At 41.4% G+C, this 24,100-nt stretch overlaps 1 protein-coding gene across 3 annotated transcripts; it reads left to right on the forward strand.

The window, feature by feature from the left end:
* Positions 1 to 23,860, forward strand: blnk (B cell linker). Of its 3 annotated transcripts, none has more exons than XM_075474781.1 (24): positions 1 to 114; positions 331 to 393; positions 9,542 to 9,588; positions 15,359 to 15,424; positions 15,925 to 15,971; positions 17,571 to 17,611; positions 17,713 to 17,815; positions 18,084 to 18,193; positions 18,287 to 18,362; positions 18,516 to 18,572; positions 19,200 to 19,225; positions 19,315 to 19,343; positions 20,809 to 20,865; positions 20,959 to 20,986; positions 21,079 to 21,130; positions 21,283 to 21,343; positions 21,443 to 21,470; positions 21,606 to 21,630; positions 21,814 to 21,889; positions 22,004 to 22,032; positions 22,113 to 22,168; positions 22,271 to 22,354; positions 22,442 to 22,597; positions 23,002 to 23,860. In XM_075474781.1, the coding sequence occupies exons 1-24, from the start codon at positions 46 to 48 to the stop codon at positions 23,116 to 23,118; spliced, it is 1,503 nt and encodes a 500-aa protein (XP_075330896.1). In that variant the 5' UTR covers positions 1 to 45; the 3' UTR covers positions 23,119 to 23,860. The 3 variants fall into 3 exon arrangements, with proteins under 3 accessions (XP_075330896.1, XP_075330888.1, XP_075330879.1); XM_075474773.1 differs by having other exon boundaries at positions 107 to 168; XM_075474764.1 differs by lacking the exons at positions 1 to 114; positions 331 to 393; positions 9,542 to 9,588 and adding an exon at positions 14,866 to 15,037.
* Positions 23,861 to 24,100: the final 240 nt, after the last annotated feature.

Consider the following 24,100-nt stretch of genomic DNA (forward strand, 5'->3'; position numbering starts at 1 on the left):
TTACAAAAGCACACCTCTGCTCGGAGGTTCCCTGTAGAAACAGAAATGAACCTGCCATCCAGACAGGAGTGCGAGGGGTGGGACCAAGCACAAGTGGCCTTTTTTATGAGCAAGGTGAGTACGAGTAAAATGAGAGGCAAATCAAGGCACTGAGAGGAGCAGTGGAAGGTAAGAAGGGAAAACTGATCTATTTTCTCACCATTTAAAATATTAGTTTCATGCTGTAGATCCTGTTTTAGATCAGGGAAGTGACAGCAAGTATTGCAAGTAAAATTCATCTTGAGTGTCAATGTCACCAGAAAACTAAATCCGCATCTTTACCATCCTCAGAATAATTTGCAAGACTGTGCTGCCACCATTGCTCGACTGAAAATGGATGGACAACGACTTCTGGTGAGTTTCTCTCAGATGTGTTTAGATTTTTACCTGAGAAGTTATTCTTTCTGTCTCACGTTACCTACTAATCCGTTCAGGGTCATGTCAGGACTGCTGCTGTGCTCAGTTTGTTTAATCTATGACAAATCTATGCAAGCAATTATTGGTGTAATTATGGTCTTAAAACAGCAGTAGAATTGCATTTGCTGGAGCTGTTTGTCACAGTTTTGTCCCCCAAAAAAACAGCTAAACTCCAGTTATAATTATACAACAGATATGTTTAGGAGATGTTTTTGTTTTTTAAGTATTTCTGGACAACACACAAGAATACAACACATTCCTGTAAATCTAAATGCATACAACCACATTAGAGAAAGAGAAGAGAGTGGCATATGAGACATGACTGGTGTAAATTCAACTGCCGGCATCACTTCCCAAACTGTTCAGCCCTCCTAATATGGAAGTCGGTAAATCTGAAGCAACTTCTGCTTTAAGATATCTCTCATTGTTTTGTCTACACCCTCCACAATGTGTGCCGAAGGGCCTCGTAGTGTTTCAGAGAAGCGCACACACACATGCTATGAGAGCAGCCGGAGCTGTCTGCGCTTCTGTTTGGGAAATAGAGAGCGCTAATGGTTAATAAAGCTGCCATCCACGCTAAATAGGAATCTTTAAATTTGCCCCTGTCCTGGAGATGAGAACTGTTTAAGGAGGATTTTATGTGGCAACTAAGTGAGGAGTGGATGTGTAAGAGCACCGTTTTTTGTGCTTCAACGATCTCAGTAAGACTGGAATGAAAATGTAAATGCTCCTACATCAGCGAGCCTGTAGCAGCTTTCTTTGCATTTGCATTCTTTCAGTGGCCACTCAAACACCTCTTGTCACTCTATAAACAAGAGCAATGATCTACTCTTTTATTAAATACTCACTCCCCCTGAGAAGAAAAAAAAAATTATCTCACAGGCTTATTTCTACAAAAAAAAGAGAGGGATTTTGATCAATCCAAAATTATTAATGCTTCAGAGCAGAGATCATGATGTCGAACGTACCAGCACAGATCTGAAAAATGCACATACATGCAGAATGTGTATCGACTGATAGATCCCGCGGGCACAGATTCAGCCGAGTAAACCCATGCTTGTATTGAACAGCTGCACTGCATTTGGGTTTAACCATCTTCAAGGCCGCCAAATGTTCTCAGTCGTGCACTAATCAGTTCGCAGCTTAAGCAGCGTGGACTCCTGTTCACCAAATTTCTTTTTTTTAGTCATGATAGCAGCGTGGCTCACGGGAAAAGGCAAAGATCCTGACTCCAACCTCTGATCAACTTTTGGATTGTTTGCTTTCTGTGGATGCTGACATTCTGACTTTTGTTTTTCTTCCGGAACTGCTTAAAGGTGGACATTTGTTACTGTAGTAGACTGTGGCATCCTTTTAGCAACGAGACACAGAGCTGTAGAGTTTTGCTGCAGACAGGCCTGTTCAGGACCTCCAGAGGACTCTGGTGATGGCCTAACTTTTTGTTTTGTGCCACATGCTGGTTGTTTTTTCTTCTTTCATTTTTTTTTAAAGCTACTAAATGGCTCGTTTTTAACTTCTTCAAAATAGATTGGCTACAACATTTTGTACGAGCATTACGGATTCACCAATTATTCATCTTAATGACTCCGATGATCCCTGCCTTTTTCTCTAACTAATCCCCAATGAAATATCCCTAGAATAATAAGATGCCTGATGATGCCTCAGCAACATCGGTTTAGTGCTGAGACAACACTAGCATGCTGATGTTGGCATATGACTCAAAGCACTGCTGTGTTGGAGCACAGCTTGACAGAACCACGGCTATGACAATATACGTATGTTTGCGGATGGATCACCCAACCAGCACACTGTAAAGTGAGAGCCCTCGATGTAATTAAAGAGTGATTTGTCTCCCTGTCCTTTTGCGTCCTACCTTATCATCACCATGTGTGTTTGACAGACCGCTGTTGATATTAAATCTGAATCCACACAGATTCACTTTTGACTTCTTGAGCTTTGAAGTTTCTCAATACAAAATTGATTGACCTCAACCAACCCATTTCTGTTCATCACGCGAGATAAGATGAAGTAGGACTATTTCTATTGAAATAATCTCTTTATGCCTTAAATGGCTAAAATGTGTCTTTTGATACCTTTGACACATCCAATATTCACTGATGATTATATGCACCGCTCGTCTCCAGGCCTTCCCATTTTTCCTCTGCCAGTGCAAAGAAGCCCAGTGTGCTGCTCCATTGAGCTATAAATATCAAGGTCAATATCGTCCAAGTGTGCTTTCCTTTTTAAGCAGGAAAACGCCATGCTTCATTTGTAAAGCGGTAGGTCATGGATCATTACAAGGGCTCTGTTTCAACAGATTACCACTTAATGGGAAGATTTTATTGCAACAGAGGGCAGCAAAACAACAGCAGAGACTCTTACACTGAGCTGAAATGGGAGCACTCAACTCTATCATGTTGCCACAGAGCAAATCATGTGATGCTAAATTCTAACATTGTCCCGACTAGTTAGCGCCAAACCACAGGATAACAAAGTGGGTTCCTTGGGTTTATGGACAAAGCCCTGGCTATTTGAATCCAGGATTTTGAGACTATCACTGGTTTGCTGGGAATGCCAATGGGGGGAATAAAAATCATGGTGTTAACAAGCAGTTAACACCATGGTTTCACTCATTATAGCTTCTACCTTAAAGCCTACAAAGAAAGAAAAAAGAAACTAGGATACAGTAACAAGGACTGCAAATTACTGATTTGCACTGGAGGCGGTCTTCAAGAATGTCAGGTTTTATTGTACAGTGGGTGGTCTTCTTTTTTTTTTTGTTCTTCAATTAAGCGTGTTTCTGCTCTTTGTGACTCTCCAGTTCCTCTTCTATTTTTGACAGATGGCCTGAAATTTCCTCTGGCGGCGAAATGTCACTTCCTTTATTTTGCAACCACACATACATCCGAGGAGGACTTTGTGACACAAAAGTGAAAGCCAACCATTGTTCAGAATGCAAGTGTGTCGTGGAAATATCTAGATGCAATGTTTATGTGGAGAAAAACTGTACGGAAAAACTCAATTTCATTCTAAATCTTTACATCTAGCCTTCAATATATCTGCAGTAATACCATTTCTTTGTAGTGAACGTGCATCTGTACTTATTCCCCCCTCTGAACCCATCTAAAGTTACTGAATGTCCTTATTGCTGCTCAGTGTCCTGAGACTGCGGCAGAAGAGGAAGAAGATACATTAATAATAAGTTATGTCCGATTCATCAGGAGCTCAGCGTGTGTCTAAGGACAGAGAGGGGTTGTGCTGTGGGTTCTGAATGTCATCCAACAAATGTGCCGTTGCTGAGCAGTGCCTTTGGCTTACTTTGCATATTCATGGCATGTTTATACTGTAGATGGGGCAAAGATCATAAAATCCACAAATGAATAAGCACACGCGTGCAGGCAGCACAGATCTAAATTGCTAAAATCTAAAAACCTCAGACTCTGCTATGTATGAAGGGCAAAAGTTCAGTTCCCTCTCTTAGTTTGGTAATTGATACCAGGGGTGGGAAAAATCCGATCTGGTTCTGTATATGGCAGCAGGGATGGGAATGACAGTCTGCCAGCACAGCGAAGATAAAGGTAATCTGACTCTTTTTGATGCCACGTTTGCTCACACAGGTTGACAAAGTAAAAGAGATATGTAGTAGATCAAAGAAGCTGTCAGCCTCTATCTGCCTTTGATGCCGCCTGTGTTTGGCAGCTGTGTGCGGAAGTCACTTTCAGCTCCTGTGTATCACATCCACATTTCAAACTAAGGCCAGTCAAAGAGGACAGCTCATGCACACGTAGATGGCAGTACACTATATACTGTACATGTATTATATGGTAACTTTGTTCATGGTATCAACCATCTGCAATGATGCTGAAATGCAAATGATAAAAGCTTCAAAGGGAAGATTCTGTAACACTTCTATAGGCAAACTTTTCAAAAATAAAAGACACAAAGATAACATGTTTTAGCCTCACTTCATCTGATTCAAAAGTTGACACTTTTTCTTCCAATGGATCAGAAAAACCGAACGACACAAAAAGGCTGAAAGTCATAAAAGAGAAAAAGAAAAACACCTCAAACCAGAATTAGCTTTTCACGCCTGTAATTCTGGAACATTTAGTGTAGAGTCGTGACCTCGTGTGAAATCTGTCACCGAATGGTGAGACTTTGTGCAGCTGCTGCTGTGCCCACAAAGGTGCGGAGCTCTTCTCTCTTTTGTGAAACGAAACTCATTTCAACAGATCTATTAAAACCTCCGGTACATTTGCATTCCCACCGTAAACCGCACATGAACCGAAACAGCAATGGTGGCCATGTTTGTGCCTCTTTTTGGGTGAAACTGAGATTTCACCCAGAATACCTTCTCTTCTTCTTCTTTAAGAAAGCTAAGCACAGAGCTTTTAAACAACTGGTCCAACAACAGCTAGCTTATCTTACAAAATATGGACAATGTTTTAGATAACACGTGTAAAGCAGCTATCTGGTCAATTTTTACATGATTAAAAAATTCTGCAATCTTACCAATCGCTCTCTCGGGCCAATCTCTGTGTCAGCCGAAAACTCATAATAGGTACGTTTGTTCCATTTTTATGACTGATAATAAAATACGTACACTGGTCCGTGGAAAAAGGGAAAAACAGCTTGAGCTACATTTTCTTTCCCTACGATGAAGCTCTCGCCGGGCTGTTAAAGACATTTCCACTTCTGCCATGACATGACTGTGCTGATGCCCAACAATCGTGAGATTAGAAGAGATTTGAATGAGAAGTCTGTCTGTTGCCAGGTTGGGGCACAACATTAGTTACCATAAATTTTACAAAAACTTTCCAGATTATTGATCTCACTAACTGTGATGATCCACCCAGAGGTATTGTATTTTTGTTTTTCTGATGCAATTCTTATACTATTGGATGGGTTAGCACAAAATGTGGTACACATGTCCATGCTAGAGTGTCCACATAATATTACAGTTATGTAAAAAAGAAAGTGCACCCTCTTTCGGTTCCTTTTGGAGATTTTTACCCATCAGAATGTAGAAAAATGATCAGGTACTGGGCAGGTCTTAGAATTAGTTAGAAGTTTTGGCACTTTGTTAACACAATGCCAAGAAGGAAAAACAACAGCAGTTATCTAAGAGAAGCAATTGTTAATGCCCATCCATTTGGGAAGGGATCTAAGGTCATTTCTTGAGTCCACAAGACCTCTGGAACAATGGGCCTCATGCAAGAACATTTTCGTATTTTTATTCTAAATTTCTCTCACTTTTTTCGTAAGAAGGTCTCGTACGAACACGCCACGTCAGATTCAACAAGCGCTCTTAACTTCGTAAAAAGTGTGTAAACGACCTGCGTAAATGATTAATGCCACCCGTGCGTATTTAAGTGCACGTGCACGAGGATAGCAGATTTGCATACTCCACGCCCAAAATTATACCATATAAGGCTGTGCTTCCTCGCTCCTGCAAGGAAGTGTTGAGTGTTGAGTCATGAGAATGGCATCAAGGCGCAAAAAGAACAACTTTACGGGCTCTGAGATTGAAGTTCTGCTTTCAGAGATCCAAAAAGGAAAATCTGTCATTTTTAGCAGTGTCAGCAGTGGAATTACGGGACCTGCTGAAGCGAAGAAATAGGAAGCAATTACGAGTGCTATTAATACCGTGTCACCAGTAGTTCGTAATGTCACCGAAATAAAAAAGAAATGGTTTGATATGAAAATGGCTTAAACAAAAAAAGTCTCGCCCTGGATAGGCGCTCGATGACTGCAACTAAAGCCGTGCAATCAGTTGTTGCCTCATCATGATGGCACTTTGATGGGGTGGTCCATGAGGGGGGTCTTCTGGCACCGCGCCTTCTGGTCTGCCTGGGCTGGTTCAGGTAGTGGGAATCCCTCGTTCATGGCAATATTGTGCAAATCTGGCATGCCTTCTCTGGGCTATAGAGCAGTTTGCCCCCCGCTGTGATTTGATGTATCATGGGGATAAACTGATGAGAGCTTTGATGACCAAGGGGAGCGTATGACTCACAGAGGACTGGGACACCCCCGATCTGTCTCCAATCTCGCTCTGAAAGGTTCCAGTGGCCAAAAATCCAAGGGTGCTGAGGACCTGGATCTGTGGTGGAATTGGGTTTGATTGGCGTGTTTCTCTCTGGAGTTGTGGCTCCAGCAAGCGGCATATTTGCAGCAGCACAGTCCTTGGCAATCTAAATCGTGATGTCAGCCATTCGTCTGTCTCGACACGCTCTCTTCCAAGAGCCTGACGCACTAAGGCATCCAAAAGTAGAAAGTCAGCCGCTGGTTACGCTATCCATTGACCGTGTTATGTACAGAGTCAAATGAACGTTCAATTAGTGCATAATTTAAGTCAAACAGAATAATGTCAGCATCATTATGGGGTATAATGTATATATTTATTTATGTTTGCTTCAAAGTAATTAAATATAAAATGCATTAGTCAAGCAAACATGATTCAAAAAACAGCGGACTATTTTACAAAACTCCTAAGACAGCTCTGGATCACTCGTAAATTCTGTTCGTACCTGAAAGAAAACGTAAAATACGAAAAGATTGGTGAATGCGCAAATTCTCCTAAATCACTCGTACGCACGACTTAAGAACAAATCTGTGCGTACGAACGGTTGTTGCATGAGACCCAATGTCCTTTGGAAAGATAAAATTGGAGAGTGGAGGGGTGGTTGTTTTGGGCTTGTTTTGTAGCCACAGGACCTGGACATTCTGCAGTCATTGATTCAACCGTGAACTCCTCCGTTTGCTAAAGTATTCTAGTGTTAAACGTGAGGCCATCTGTCTGACCGCTAAACGACGATGATCCCAAGCACAGCAGCAAATCTATAGAAGAATGACTGAAAAAGAAGAGAAATCAAGGCGTCCCAATGGACCAGTCAAAGTCCAGACCCTCAACCTGATTGAAATGGTGTGGTGGGACCTTAAGAGAGCCGTGCATAAATGAATGCCTGCAAACCTCAATGAAATGAAGCAACTATGTAAAGAGGAGTGGGCCAAATTCCTCCACAATGATACAGAAAGCAATTATCTGAAATATCTATTATTTGAGATATCTTCTAGAGCTTCTGAATCACGGGATACTTCGGTGTTTTACACACTGCCTCTACATTTTGGCTCAATTTTTGGTGAACAAATTGTTACAAAGTCAAACATGTAATTGTTAATTTGAGATTTCACTGAGAGATACTTTCTTTTCGGCGTGGCTGTATATCTGAAGTACAAAATGAGCGGACAATGTGGGACCCAGCTTTGCATGGTTTTTCACGTGGGAAGCGTCGCCATCTTTTATTCAGCGAAGCAAGCAGACAGGGAGCGCTGCACGGATGGGTTGGGGGGGCACTATGGTGGGCGTTCGCGGTGCCAAGAGACTCGATGATCGTGTCCCGTCACTGCCGTGCTCACCTCCAGTCGACAGCGCTCACCGATGTTTTTGTTTAAAAATGTAATTTGGCATATGCCCGTGGATTTCCGGATTATCCCGAGAAAGAATCTAAGCTGAGCTAAAACCAGTATTTCCTGTTCTCATCTTGATCCTTGTGTGAGCTGCAGCAGCATGTAAAATGTTAAGATGGGATCGAGTGTAGTTTTACACTAAATCAGAGCTGCAGGTCTATAGTACAAAGGAGAGGCTGCAGCTCGTAGAGCTGTTGTGTCTCATCTGAACAAGCACAGACACTCCTATAAATAATTCAAGGCGGGAGTAGTACCTGAGTATCCACTGGGGTGGACTGTTTGATATTTTATTCTGTGTCAAAAGGCTAAGTCTGATTTTATACAGATGCTCCCCCCCCCCCCCTCCCGTAAGCCGGTGTAAAGATTAAGTGCGCATCTACGAGGGCAAGGTTCAGCTCTTTGAAAGAGGTAAAGTCTTTTATATTAAGTGATCCAACTCTCTGATTTACAAATGATTAAATCACAAGTTCTGCTTAAAAGGGCTTCCACTATCCGATGGTGCTTAAACACATCCTTTTGTTGTGCCAAATCTCCCCCTGTCCAAACAAGAAAGGTAGCGTGGGCTGCATCACAAAACCCCCTCACGTGTTTCTGAAACGGCTTTAAAACAAATTAAATCCGCCGTGAGCATCTGAACAGTGCATCATCGGGCGCGTGTTTCACAGGACGCTCGGCACACATAGGGCCATCCATCCACGATTCTTATCTATTCCCTGCTCGAGTCCGTACCTCATACAGTGAGGCGTTATGGCAAAGCTTCCTCGCTTTGCTCGTGTGAAATCCCTCGAGCCTCCACGCACAATTTCTGACTTTCTCAAAATATTGTTGTCAAGGGTCTTCGTTACATTACAGCAAAGTTTAAAGGGAAGAGAGACAGAGCAAGTAACGACCTGCAGCAATGAATTATGAATGAAGGGGCGAATACATAATTTAGCTGGATTTGGTGCATATTTTATGGTAATCATCTCCCTTTCATTTAGGAATCACATTTGCCTCACTGCAAGAGACAATAAGACATGACACATGTACATATATTTATGTGTGTGTGTGTGTGTGTGTGTACATTCATATACATACATGTGATTGGAAAGTAAACTTTTTTGAGTGTTTGAGGATCCAGTTGAGGTTTTTGATAGTGGTGTTCTTTGCCTGAGGATAACAAAAGAAAAAAAACTTGCAACACCACACAAAACACAGCATTTCTTTCAATCACTCTTGGCTTCATTTTCAGGCATTCGCCGCTCTGTGTGATGTTTTTTGTGTGCGTGCGTGTGCATTCATTGTGTTTCCTTTTTATTTTAGTTGCCGCATCAAATTAGAAAACAAGCAAACGATGGAGTAATATACACTTGCAATGTTTTCCGCTGTCTCTGACCCCGCAGCCTCCTCGGTGTCAGTTGAAATCAAGAACACAATGAGGGTTAAAACGAGCTCTGCCTCTGAGGCGACCTTTAGTGAGAGGCTGCCATCTGCTGTTAGCCAAGGGACGATGCATTTCTGTCTTCTGCCACACACGCTCAGGTTTTTTTAGTGGAGTGAGGTCCTTGCACTGTGAGCCTTGCTAATTCTCTCTCAGTTTTCCCACATGTGATTAAAGTTCCTTTCCCTGTTTTTACAGAACCTGTCCGAGAGTGACATCAGAAAGTTTAGTCTTCTCCACCAGCCGTAAGTATCTCACCGTCACTCTCCTTTTCCTTTCCTCCTTTAATTCTGTGCCCCTCATTTCTTGCTGTTTTCCTGTGTGTTACTGAGGGGGGGGGTTCAACATTTAGTGAAACTTTTCGTGAAAGCCGAAGTTATTCACAGAGCGTGAATTGCCATTCTTTTCTCTATTGAACCTATTTCACATTCTCAAACGGTGGATTCCAAATATTACCAGCCGGCCAAACTTGTGTTCACACCTCTACATTCGCTTGACAGTAATAGAAGGCGCAGAAACAAAATGGCATTGTTTGCATCACGTGTCTTTGGTGGATGTTTGCAGCTGTGCGCACCTTCATACAGCTGGTTTGTGCTGGTACACACGTACAGCTTGATTTCTGTTTGCGTGTGCAGTGTGTGTTGTGAGGGGTTTTATGCCTGCCTGGCTGCACCTGCACAGCACTCAGAATGTGTCTGTTCATGTTTGTCACATGCGTTTCTGTTCGTGTACCCCTGTGTGTGTGTGTGTGTGTGTGTGTGTGTGTGTGTGTGTGTGCGTGTGTGTGTGTGTGTGTGGCATTCATAATCAGACATTATTAAGTTGGAAGTGGCTCAACAGAGAGCTTTCACTGGTCCTTACATGTAATATTTAGAGTTTCTGTAAAATGAATTAAACAAATAATTGATCAACTTTGGAAAAGTCTGAAAATTCTCTTTGCCGAAATCTAGAATCAAGAGACAAAAGCGTTATTCGTAAAGATCTGCAATATTCAGTCCCAACTTTGAGGCTCGAATTAAAACAGGAAGGCCTGGGGTGGCCTGGGGTGGCCCGGGGTGGCCTGGGGTGGCCTGGGGTGGCCTGGGGCGGCCTGGGGTGGCCTGGGGTGGCCTGGGGTGGCCTGGGGTGGCCCGGGGTGGCCTGGGGCGGTCTGTGGCGTAGTGGGTACAGCAGGCGCCCCATGTACAAGAGGCTTTATCGGACGGTCCTTTGCTGCGTGTTGTTCCCCCTCTCTCGGCCCCCTGCTTCCTGTCTCTCTACACTGTCCTATCTAATAAAAATCATTAAAAAGAAAAAAAAAAGATAACATAAAACGGGAAGGCCTTACGGTGAGGGAACACATTTTTACATGAATTTATAACATGTGAAAAGTACCAATTCGTGGAAGCCTCGATTAAATAATCCGCTATGACATTTCAATTATTAGGATTCGCGATTTGTTCCTTCTATTCGCGTGAATGCTGCCATTCATGGGAAGGGCTAAAAGAACGAAGCAGCGATGGCAGCAGGTGTGGGATGTGCTGAATTCAAACATGCCGTTAACACTGATAACGGTCAGATATCAGAGGTGTAAAGCAATGATTGTACTTTGTAGTACTTTGTGGTCTCTTAAAAGAAAGACTTGAGAATGACATGTTGCTGTACTGTGGCAATGCTCGTATGAGTCATGTTTCCCTTCTGCTGCATGTCGGGTTGGGCACTTTACGGCGTCGGTGGTTTCCAGTCACCCTGTAGTCCCTCGTTGTCAGAAGTCAAATCAAGACATAGCAGCAGCAAGCTGGATTAAATTTTTGAAAAAGCAGTGAAATATAGTAAAAGTAAAAATAGAAGTTAAATATCTGGCATATAACAAATAGCAACTAACCGCCTGGAACAGGGACCAGGATTAACAACTATGAAACCATTTCATTTCTAGATTGAGTGTAGGAAGAACTCGGTCATAGGGGCCACAAACATTGAAATCATGAGGGAGTTATGTTTAGTTAATGAGTATTTGTAATTTGCTGCCACCACTGCTTAGCTTTTAGAACAGAATAGGACACAAAACAGCACTTTATCAATCCAGAGAGGAAGTTAGATGGCAACTACAAATTTCAGAGTAAAATGAGCATTTTTTTAACATTCCTTTATACTACTTCCTACTTTGATACGGTTAGTCTTAACCCTTTGATGCGCAACATATGCACACCCCCTCTAATGCACAACATTGTTCAAAAATGACCCGCATTCATTTCCAAGGTAATTTCATGCTGGCTTGAGTTTCTCTTTGTTCTATCTTTTGAAATCAATTTAATTTATGATTGAATATTCCAAGTATTCTTTAAATATCTTGTTTTTGATCACCACTGATCATTATTTTCATTTTTACTTTCATACTTTATAAGCAAAAGTAGTTTTTATATTACTACATCGAATTTACACACATGGGTCAAAAATGACCCATTCATCCAAATGTGACATAAAATAAAGTAACTTAATACTATTTAACTCTTTTCAAGTAGTTACTTTAGTAGTGAGTGGGGCCAAACAATTATTTAGTATTTGCAACATGTTTGTAATTTTTTCACACATACTGTCAGGTTTTTGGGGTGGCAAAGCAGGTGGACCCGAATGCAAACACTGCAGGCTGAGAGACTTTGAACAAAGCATCTTTAATATAACCAAAAACAGGATCCAAAAACAGAAAATGGAAGAACAAGGCAAATAGGGAAAACATGACTATGACTTTAACTATGACGACTACAATACAAATACAACTACCAGACAAAGACCAGAACGGCAAGACTTACTTTGGAAGACTAATGACGCAACAACAAAATAAATAACTTAAATACAAAGGAGAAGAAGAACAGGTGAAGAGAGGGAGGGGAAGCTCAGGTGAGGGGAGTGAGCAGAACATGGATTGGTGGGGAAAACACTAGCAGGCAGGGATGGACAAACAATACAACAAGACAGAGGTGTGAGCAATCAAAAACGAGCAGGAAAAAGACAAAGACAGTAAGTGAATTTGGAACAGAACACAAGAGGACAACCACTACAAAAATAAAACAGGAACTAAATAACAGACCCAAGACAGGAAATAACATAACCATGGTAACACATAACACATAACCCTACCCTAACCCTAACCCTAACTAAAATAGAATATGTCAACAGCTAGCTAATAATAATTATTTGTAACTTTCTGACAATGTACTCACTCTCAAGGTAACCTAAACCTAATCATCATATAATGTAATGTAATGTTATCTTTCACTACTGTCATCTAGAAATCTCTAAAGTAATATTAGTATAATTGAAAAACAAAACTTAGTGTACTTAGATGTCTGATGGGAGCTGTACTGAGCTGTGAAATGGTAAATGCATGCGGGTCCTGTCTGACCCATGTGTGTAAACTAGATGTAGAAATACCAAAGCTGTGGTTCTTCCTAAAGTAAGAGAGGAAAATAAAAATAAAGATTTGTGCTGAACAAAAACAAGATATTTACTGCATACTTGGAATAGAAAATGATTAATGATTCATTTATTTCAGAGATATATCATAGAAACACTCAGCCATACATGAAGTAACATAGAAAATGAATGCGGGTCATTTTTGACCCATGTTGCGCATTAGAGGGTTTTTATTCAAAAAGTAAGAAAGGAAAAAATAAAATAAGGATGCATGATGATTAAAAACAAGTTAATTGAGGAATACCTTGGATATTGAATGATAAAGTTAATTTATTGCAAAGATATGGAAAATTTTAACTCAGCCGGGTCACTTTTGACCCATGTTGCGCGTCAAAGGGTTAATAAAGTGTTAGTGTTAATAATAAAATAACACATGCATGCTAAATACCATGAAGTGTATGAACCGCATGGTTTTTGTTTAATGTCAGACTGTGACATAGAATCAATATGATGTACATGTATGCAGAGGACAATGCTGGGAGTAACGGCGTTTAAGTATAACGGCGTTATTTTTCCAGTAACGGAGTAATCTAATTAATTACTTTCCCCATCGTTACCACTCCGTTATCGTTACTGAGAATATAAAGTGGCGCGTTACTACAATTTGGTTGTAGGCTTTCAGCTACACATCAGCTGCCTGGAGAGAGCAGGGGTGGGGATGATGTCACCATTGCAAATGCGATGATGAGTGGCTGTGTGGGCGGATGCCCTGCTCACGCTGTCTCACTGCACGCGCTACACACACACAAGACAGCGGCGACAAGCCAGGGAAGTTCACAGGTAGCGTTCTCTAACTGGAAGTACCGGCACTACTTCTCACCCGTGGAGATAAAAGGCAACAATGTGTATGTAACATGCACGCTATGCCCAGGGAAAAAACTTTTTCCACATCTGCCTCAAGTAACTCAAATCTAATGAAGCATCTTCCATCAACCCATGTGAATATGAAGCACTTGTTGCTTCTGCAGCTAGCGTGAGCCCCAGCGAAGGAGATGGAGCCACTCGAAAGCAAACAACACTAGATTTTTCGGGTCAGAATTTATTTATTAATTTATTTCTATGCATCGTATGGCAGGCTGCAATCTATTGAGTTCAAATAAATACCGAATGTTCTAAATTACTGTATTTAGTGTTTTTATATCTTCTATATAGGGAGTATAGGGGACCAGAGTCTGGTCCATTTTTATTTTTTTTTCCTTTAGCACAAGTTTCATGTGTTTACCTTGAATGAATTAAATCAGTTAATATAAACACATTTGATGTTAAAGATGTTATAGAACACAAAAATAACGCCACAGTTACTTTGCTGAGTAACTAATTACTTTTACAATGTGGTAACTGAGTTACTAACTCAATTACTTTTTGGGAGCAGTAACTATAACTAATTACTTTTTAAAAGTAACTTGACCAACACCGGCAGAGGATGAACCAACCCTTCTGTTAAGTAACGGGACGCCTGAAGCCACACTGACATGTTTTATAGTTTCGCGTCTATATTTAGCACGGCAGCAAAAGGCTTGTTTTCTCACAATGAATCACATGCAGATGTTTCCTTAGATTCCAAAGCCGTCTGATTAGGCTCCATGATGAACAACATGGATGTTTCTCACCACTTCCTGTTTTCCCCTCGTCTGTTGACTGTGACCAACTGCTGAGTGGACATTTATTTAGCAATAAAAAAAAAATCCCCGTTCAACACATTGTCGTGGGTCATCATCCCAACACGCTCCCAACTTAGGGAGAATTTAAGATGATGAGACATTATTTTCCATGCTACAAGCGGCATGACGCGATTTTTGATGTCTTCTTCGTAAATCTAAAGTTTAAATCATTGCCTATTCTTCCGTCGGGTAAATGGATTCTTGTTCTCATCGTTTATTCAGATTTTTCCCTCAATATGCCGTCTGTCTTTAAACACGGCGCATGTCGTCATCCGAAACTGTCGACCGTCTGGCATCTGGACGGGTGGAAATTGAAGAAAATCAAGACACATGTGACACAAGAAAGTGTGGTCTAAAAAAAAGAGAAGTGATTGTTTTTCCAACAGAGGTGGCGAGAGCACAGGCCCTCCCCTCAGAGACATAGTCAAACAACGCCGTTTCATTTACGATTCTGCCTCCAACCTGGTGTCACACACCTGACGCATGGGGAGGAATGAGGCAGGACAATGCAAACAATCGGATTAAACATGAATATTGATACGTTGAGTAAACTTGCTGCTCCTGCAACAGCAAAGATCAGGTAAGAAGTTGACTTTCATTTCCACTTTTGCACCAGCGTGGACTCTGACAATGTTTTATTGAATCCTTTTGTATGCGGCAAAACGAACCACCTCTCTTAGATTTCTGCTGCCTTAGATCTTAGATTTCAGTAAAATCGTCGTGTAACGAGGTTTTTTTTCCACAGGCCACGAATGAGTTTATATGCGGGCAAAAATGTCACATTATGAACATTTATGGTGCTCTACACAAAGGAAGATTTACCATAAATCCCCACATGCAAACTGATTTCTGTATATATGAATATATTTATATATACATATGAAACTTTTGTGTTTCCCAGGCAGCTTCAGAAGATTGTTCAAGACATCAAGAAAAACGATGGCAGCTTACTGAATAAACTGAGAAGGTGAGTTTCTGAGAGATCCCCGATTTTAGGGGCTCTTTTCGGGAGGGCGAAGCGTTCTAATGTTACGATTGGAAACCAACGCGCGTTGGAAATGCGTGGGTTGAAATGTCTGTGACTTCATTCGGACACCACTCTGTGAGAAGCCTGGTGATCTAAAAATTCTCCGTGTGGTTAGTGTACACGCATCACTGAAGAATGCCAATTCCTCTTTCGCAACCGTTGGAATAAGAGAAAGACGCAGAGCAAAAAAAACCTAAAACAGATGGCTGTTCTCTCGCTTTCTTTTCCTGAAATGAGTACGCTTAAGACACAAATGTACAGAAGCCGACACATTACTGAAGCTATTTATACACATCCTGCCCAGGAAACATGCCCATAAGTCCGCTAACTGCAGCTATCTTTTGTCTTTTCACCAAAGTAGTCAAACAATTCCACTTTGACTCTCGGGCTCAAACGTGAATCATCACTGCTAAATCTTTCTGTGTGTTTCTGTGTGGCAGACTGAAAAGCAAACCTCGTCCAAACTTACCTGCGAGAGACTACAGAGGTAAGAGTCGTCAGAGAAAAAGGTTGAGAATCAAGCATTTGGATTGTTATTTCCTCTGATATTGTTGCCCGAAACTGCCCATTGGACCGAAACGACCACTTTAGATCTACAAACCGTATTCCCAGAAAAGTTACGTTTTTGTAGAATGCAACAAAAACTGCAGTCAGACACTTTGAATCGGAGTTCCTTTGAACCTTTATTTAGCAGACACATATACAAAGGAAATGATTTCATTGTAATCAGTAACCATCTTTATTATATTTAGAAAATACACAAGCAAGTGTAGAAATTGCGGGCAGTGACACACAAAAGAAGTAGGAACAGAGGCATGTTTACTGTTGGGTTTCATAGGCCTTCCTTTTAACTCAACTTTCTTATCTAATAAGAACTGGTTATACCAATTGCTGCAGTTTTATCAAAAGAATCTGTGTCCATTCTGTTGAATACAAGAATTTAGCCGCTCAACACTCTGTGGACATTGTTCCTCCATTCTCCTCCTCATAAAGCTCCATACATGTTTGATAGGAGACAGATCTGGACTGTAGGTAAGCCAGTAAAGCACTCCCTGTGCCAGTCTTTGGCGTTGTCCTGCTCAAATAACAATTTGCCTTCAGAGATAAGGCATCGCCTTGATGGTAGCAAATGTATCTTCCATTCTACGCCCCTGCATCAAGTCACCCCTGCCTTGGACACTGATGCCCACCCACACCATCACAGATGCTGGCTTTGGCAGCTTTAACAGGCTTGATGATCTTTGTCATCTTTGGCAATTAGAACCCAATGTCCAATTTTCTCAGAAGCAACTGAAATGTGGACTCATCTGACCAGAGTGCACATGTGCACTGACTTTGTGTCACTAGTGACTCTCAGATCGTTTCCTAGGGGGAAAAAAAAAAGGAAAAAGTGGCCTTGAACCACTCCGGCTCTTAAATATAAGTTGAAGCTGTCATCTGAGAGTGCAGTGTAATAACCAAAAACAAGGGGGAAAAAGCTCGCGTTTCACAGAAAAAGCCACCAATGATCCCGATTCCACAGAATCTGTTTTACTGGCGATAAATTCTACATTCATTTATATTTTCCAAACACAATTAGGTCGGCCAGTAAAAGCACTGGGAATGATTTCCTTTGTACTTCTCTACGTTAAATAAAGGTTCAAAGTAATTCAGAAGTTAAAAATTTCAGTTTGTGTCTCATTATAGAAAACGCTTTCACTTCTCTGGAAATCGGGGGTTTGTGCCAGCTTCACGCTCAGCTACACTGGTAGTTTGAGAAGTTTTCCGTGCTTAATTAGAGCAGTTTCTGTTCAAAAGGCAAGTTACTTGTTAAAAGAGTACGCCATGAGGTTCAAGAGGTGAGGGGACGTGCTTTGCAGGTTTCGCTCTAAAATTAGAAAATGTGCCCCAACACCTGCTCGTCTAACTTATTGTGATGACTGCATTTGTAATGCTTTGATTAAGGAAATCCACAATTCAATTTATTTGCTTTAGCACAATAGAAATCAGTTTCAATCACCTTTTTTTTCTATATTCTTTTGGTAATGATGACATATTATATATATATATATATATTTATTTATTTATTTTATTTCATTTTTTGCAGATGACAACAGGGAGGTTGATCAATTCTCCGATCCAGACTATGTAAGTAGTAAGATTTTTTTTTTTTTTTTTAAATAAGTCAATGAATGAATTTGATTTTTCTGTCTGAGATACTCCTTTAAAGCATTATGTGTTGTTGGCAGGACAACGAAATGGATCCACCTGACGATGACAGCTATGAGCCTCCTCCAAGCCACAGAGTCTTCTCAACTCCCTCGGCTTCTTTGCCAAGGGGCGAGTATGTTGGTCAGTTCCAGCCATTTATCTATTTTTGCCACAAGAGTTCCTCTAATTATGCTCTTCAAAACTGTCATGCTGAATCAAGTGTCCACGGTTTCGACAGGTTTGAAAGTTTCCACTTTAAGTCGCCGCTCCTGCAGAGGTGTAACTGGCTCCTTAAGTTGGACAGATTTAGACGTGTTGTTGAGCGAAAGCCACAATACACAGAAGGCTTCAGGAATTTTCATCATGCAAATGCAGATGTCGTGTTTCTGCTTCTGCTTCTTCTTTCTAGACAGCTGCCGTAACCGTCCTACTCCCAGCCGACCACCCAGGACGCACCTTCACCCAGACAAAGCCTCCAAACAACTGCCTCCTGAGCCCATGCACCTGGGGAGCGATGAAGTAGAGCCTCTTTGATTTTCTCACCTTAGTTGACCCGTGCATTGGAAAACATATTCCAGGGAGTGTGGGAACACTGTTTGTGTTATTTTGCAGGAAGACTACATCGACCCAGATGCAGCTAACGACGACGACAACTATATAGAACCAGAGGAGAATTCGTCTTCTTCCAGTAAGATACACATCAGAATATAGAGGAGAAAGTCTTGGGCAATTTGATATGTAGGATCAGAGCAGGAGTGCTGATGAAACTGCTTTCAGCACCCCAAGCACAAAATGTAAATGAAATGAAAAAAAATAACCTCAAATGGGGACTTTTTCTCAGATCTCATGTCACATGGTGGGAACAGAGCTGGAGGAGAGCGTCCACCCAGCCCAACCGGTGGGTAAAAGCTCTGTACTCAAGACAAACAGAATACATTATTTGAAAAATCTCATGTGATTATAATCAGGTGATACCGATCCTTTCAGAATAAAAGGTCATTTAAAGCTAATTAAGTCCACTGAACTATGTATCTGTAAACGTCAGAGGGGGGATTTGTATGATGAATTTGGTTGTTTTTTTGTTTTTTTAAATACTAACTTCAGTCTGTTCCAGTCTGTTTGTGATGTTTTGACATAAGTATATTGAGGTAGTGTACAGTACAAATGGTACAGATAAAACAGTTTCAAACAGCTCGTTTTTCTAAGTCTAAGTCTTGGCTATTAGCTTTGTGACACTAACGTGAGCGTGCCAACATGTTTTCACGAAGAATGCCAGATTTGAAGTCAGTACAGAGTTGACATGGAATTTTGACATGCTAACATTTTCAAATCACCATTTTCGATACTGATGTGACTAGATGTCCTGCAGGTAGTTGGGCATAATGTCCATAAACTTAATTTTTAAACAAAAACGCCTGGGGGGCAGATACCATTACATGCTGAAGACAGTTGAAAGCAGCTCAATCCAGCATCAAAGGTTGTTTTTTTTGCTTCAGGCCTAATTTCAGCTTTGGTTATTTTTCAGAGGTATATGAAGTCCCTGACACCGAGGTAGGCTGCTTTATGTATATAACATCATTTAAAAGACACATTGAAAAAAGACAATTGAACATTGCTTGGATTTGATGCTATCTTTACAGGACTTGTCTTCAACCCTTCCAGCAAACAGGTCAGTTGGCAACTTTAACTTGGTTCCATTTGAGAAAGTGGATATTGTAGTAGCCTGTAAAAAGCTTTGCAGTCTTTATCTTTATCTTAAAAATGCAACAATAACTTAAATCGGGCATTTTGTTAATTTCTTTCAACCTTTATTTAATAGACAGAAGTACTAAAGAAATTAATTTCATTGTCTTCCCTGATGAACTTCATTGTATTAAGGAAATATGAATGAATCTAGATTTGATCCCAGCAAACCACTTGGGAGTGTTCTTTATGATGTGCCACGGGCATTTTCAACAGGATAACAAATAATCTCCTATCTGCTTTTCCTTGACCTTAATAGAAAAGGTCACGAGGTTGAGGAGAGACGTAGGAAAAATTTCGGAAAAGACGGCCGTGTTGTAGGGAGACACACTCGCACGAAGCTGTGACGTGCCCGGGAATTACAGCTGCTTGATAAATATTCGACAAGAAGGCGCTTTAAAAAACATTGCAATCGTTTTACACAAAGGTTATCTCTTAGTGTGTCATATTAGAGATGATGTGGAATACTACTTTATCCATGTTCGTTATCAAAACAAGGAAAGAAAAATGTATAGAAATAGGTGAAATGGAATGTCAGCGGCTGTTCACACTCGCTCACACTCGTTCAAATATTTACTGTGTGGAGTTGATATATGGCTTCTTTAGTGTGTAATACAACTTCAGCTTACATTGAGCACTTTGAATTGCCTTCTGTACGAATTGTGCTCTACAAATAAACTTGCCTGGCCTTGCCCTTCTGAATGCAGCAGACTTTGATTGACAATGGTTTTCCAGGGTATTCCCAAGCCTGTGTGGCTATATTGATCATAGTGGCGCGTCAGTTTCTCATGCTGAGGGCTGGGAGAGTGTGCGCACCCCACAGCATTCCCCATCTTTGCCCTTTACACACTTAGATTTCACAATACGATGCACCTTAGATGTTGATAGACCAAAGTTATTTGAAATCTTGTGTTTCACAAAGTGACTTCCTTCGATAGATGCTCCTTTTCAACCCAACCCTGACACCCTTACCCCTCACCAATTATTCCCATGATTACTTACTTCTGTCTCTCGTTGCCCTCTCCCAACTTTTTTTGAGTGTGCTGCCGGCATCAAACTTTAAATTTGTTCCCGTTTCCTAAATACAAAGAAGTTTTTTGTTTAAACTTTTCTGAAAGTAGGGCTTGTCCTTGAGTTGTACTTTGACATTACATTTACATGACAACTTGTGGTTGTAGGGTTCTTTGACCCGATGTTTTGATGCTTCATTTCGTGAAGTTAACATCTGGACTCAGATGTTGGGAATAACGGGACTAAACTGTAAATAAAGTCATTTAAACTAGCCTCAACTTGATCACAAGTTGAAGATTTGGAATGCTTCCTCTCTTGTAAAAATGATTTTGGCTGTGGTGAGAGACTTAATCCTTCGTTTACTTGCCTCCGTCTCGCAGACTATGTCCAGTCCCCCCTAAACCGTCTCAGTCTTTACCACCAAAACCCAGTCCCAGGTAGGACCGACACGATTCAGTTTTCTTTGAAGGGCAACTAGAGGAGCCCGTCGTGGCAAACTTTAAAGCTCACGTTGCTTTTCTGTGTTTCAGGATAAACATGAGGAGATCTCCGCTGCCTGTAAGCAATGACGGAACGTGCAAGACTTAAGTTTCAAATCTGGGACTTAGTGGAAATTTGACACAATCTTCGTATGATTGCCTATTCCGCAGGTCCCGGAGCCTTCAGGCGAAGATGAATATGAAGTCTGTGATCCAGATAAGAGTGAGTAATAATTCGAAGAGCAAGGGAATTCAGTCACTTAAGCTTGGTGCGCCATCTAGAGGCCAGCTAGGCAGCACAACATTTCCTGTTAACCACACAGAGTATAATATGCCAGACTTAAATATTACACCGCGCTGTGTGTGCTCTTCTAGGCTCCAGTGATAGAGCTGCGGGCGGTCCTCCTCCCCTCCTACCCAGACCTTTACCCAAAGAGTAAGCATCACTTACCCTATCATTATCGCAGCTGCAGTGGAGTTCAACTCTAATTAAAAAGTGAATAACAAAGCATCTGATCTGTCATCGTTCCCCCAGGAGATCCCCGAAACCACCTTTAGGGCCGGTAGGAGTGTCTCTTGATAAATAGACAAAAATATATAACTTTTAATTATTACTGTTTAATTATCATTTCGTGTGATGGAAGTGTCAACTGTCAGCACTTCTTCTGTGATACTGAAAACCACTGCTTTCATTGCAGAGGCCAGATGTAAAACCAAGGGACAGTAAGTGAATTAAATGCATCCAATAAACACTGAACAATCACTGCTTCTATAACCACAGTTTCTTTTTTTTCCTCCAAGTTCAATTTTTAGAGAAGTCATTTGATTTCCACATTTCTCGCGTTAAACTTTCCACTAATTCCGAGAAAGAAAACAAGCTCATTTCATGATGTTTGTATTTCAAAGGCAGGACGATGCCGGTGGTCCCCGCTGACCTGAAGCTCCCTCCGAAAGCTTTCACATTGGACTACAAACGACCAAAGTAAGGCAAGCAGCTGTGCGCTTACATTATGTTTCACACGTGTTGTGCTGCTCAGATAAAGTGGATTGCAACTACTTTACTGTGCTGTGCCCCTGTTTGTGGACTCTCTTTCAGAATTCCTCCTCCACAGTTTACCCCCCCCAGTAAGTACAGCAAGCATTTCCACTGCGGTTCAGGTATGTCAGCATGAGGCGATGTCAGATTGTTACGTTTGTTGTCCCAGAACCGGCCGAGAGAGGGAGCGCCGCTGCGGAGAATGGGTCCATAGAGCAAGACAAGGTGCGCTCTCGCAAACGCAAGATAGAATAATTACATAAAACTTTCACATACAGAGTTTAGATGGTTTAGAATATTCCTGTATATGATGTGTTGTCGTTTCAGGATGCAGACGTGCACAACAAACCCTGGTATGCCAGCTCATGCGACCGCAAGACTGCCGATGACGCCTTGCTACGCTCGAACAAGGTGTGTGAGAGATGAGTGTTGTTCCTGGGAATTCCTTCCAAATCACCTCCTTTTGGGTCTGACTGGGAGAGTCTTTCCTTCTTTCAGGACGGAGCGTTTCTGGTGAGAAAGAGCTCCGGTCAGGACGCGCAGCAGCCGTACACGTTGGTGGTGTTCTACAACGGGAGGGTGTACAACATCCCCATCCGCTGCATGCCGAGCACTCAGCAGTACGCTCTGGGAAGAGAGAAGAGAGGGGAGGAGGTACACCCGAGGGCTGCCCGCCTTTTTTTTTTTTTTTTTTTTAAATTGTCTTGTTTGTACAGTTATCTAAAGAAAAAGAAAAAAAGATTGTGCACCCTCTTTTGATTCCAAAGTTTCGCTCGACCTAATATCAAATTATTCTGCACTTAAACAGCAAAATCTTGAAAACAGAGAACACGGTGACACAGATTTAGTAAAAAAAAAAACGAGGATAAATAAGTCAGTATTTTAACTTACTTCCTACATATGGTAGGAAGTCTGTTAGTTTTGATGGTGTTATATTACTTATAACACCATCAAAACGTCTCACAAGCATCTCATAAGTAGATTTTAAGGAGCATTTCTGGGATCCCGTTTTCAGTGTAAAAGCTTTTTAACATACTTTCTTTGTGTGTCTGTTTCAGTACTTCGGTAGCGTCTCCCACATCATCGAGAACCATCAGAGGAATCCTCTGGTGCTGATCGACAGTCAGAGCAACACCAAGGACGCCACAAAGCTGTGCTACCCTGTGAGGCCGTAGACGAACCCTCACCGACTGCAGACGGCAAACAGTCGGGGCTGAACGTGGCAATCTGCTGTGTTTGCTGAGGACTCTGGGGCCCCCTTGCTCTGTCACTCAGGAAGCGGCTCGCTCGGCCGCATTTTTAAGGGTGGGACCAGCTTAACTGGTAGTTGAAGGGGTTTTAAATGGCAGCCGTGCGGTAATTAGGACCTTGATGCATCATCCAAACCAGCACAGAAGCAATTCAAGGGCATCAACACTCACACCTCAAGTGGAACTGTATGATTATTTAGACTTTCTTCCTCAAGAGTGATCTAGACACACCGCTACATAACAAAGTATACAGAGTTTGCTCGCTCTTAGACAACTTTGGCTGCGTTTTAGTGTGAAATCATGAGATGATCTGCATCTTATGAATCTGTCTGCAGCAGTTTCTGTGTTTTCTGCGAGACGAGTCGGCATAAATCAAAAGGTGCAGACCAAAAGAAAAAAAGAAAAATGGAACTTCAGCGATCACATGACCCATACGATGCAAGCTCAAACACATCCTTCGCCTCAAACTGCAGCGCCGACTCCGAGGGACTTCTCAACTCGTGTTTTATTAAGATTTCCTTTTCACGCTTTTTCAGCATCATAAACTCAATGCAAGGAATGAGGGGGGGGAAAAAAAAAAAAAAAGGGAGCGGGCCGGCCCTTTTTTGTCCGAGGACCCAAAATACAAGGCTGTACATTTTTGTTTGAATAAAATTCTTTGACTCTGCTCAGGTTTTCAGTCGCAACAAGAAAAAAAAAGAAAAAGAAAATGCCACCAGGAACAGACAAAACTGTTTCATTTATTCTGTTTGTATAAGTAATGCTATCACACTCCTGCACATTTGTTGCATAACAATAATTACCAGGCACTTGGTGAAGATTCTCAGGTAACATTTTTTTTTTTTGTTTGTTTTAACAGTACCTCCAACGGGACTATGTACAAATATAAATCTTTTTTTTTTGTTTT

The sequence above is a fragment of the Odontesthes bonariensis genome, chromosome 2 (assembly GCF_027942865.1).
Source record: "Odontesthes bonariensis isolate fOdoBon6 chromosome 2, fOdoBon6.hap1, whole genome shotgun sequence".
Taxonomy (NCBI): domain Eukaryota; kingdom Metazoa; phylum Chordata; class Actinopteri; order Atheriniformes; family Atherinopsidae; genus Odontesthes; species Odontesthes bonariensis.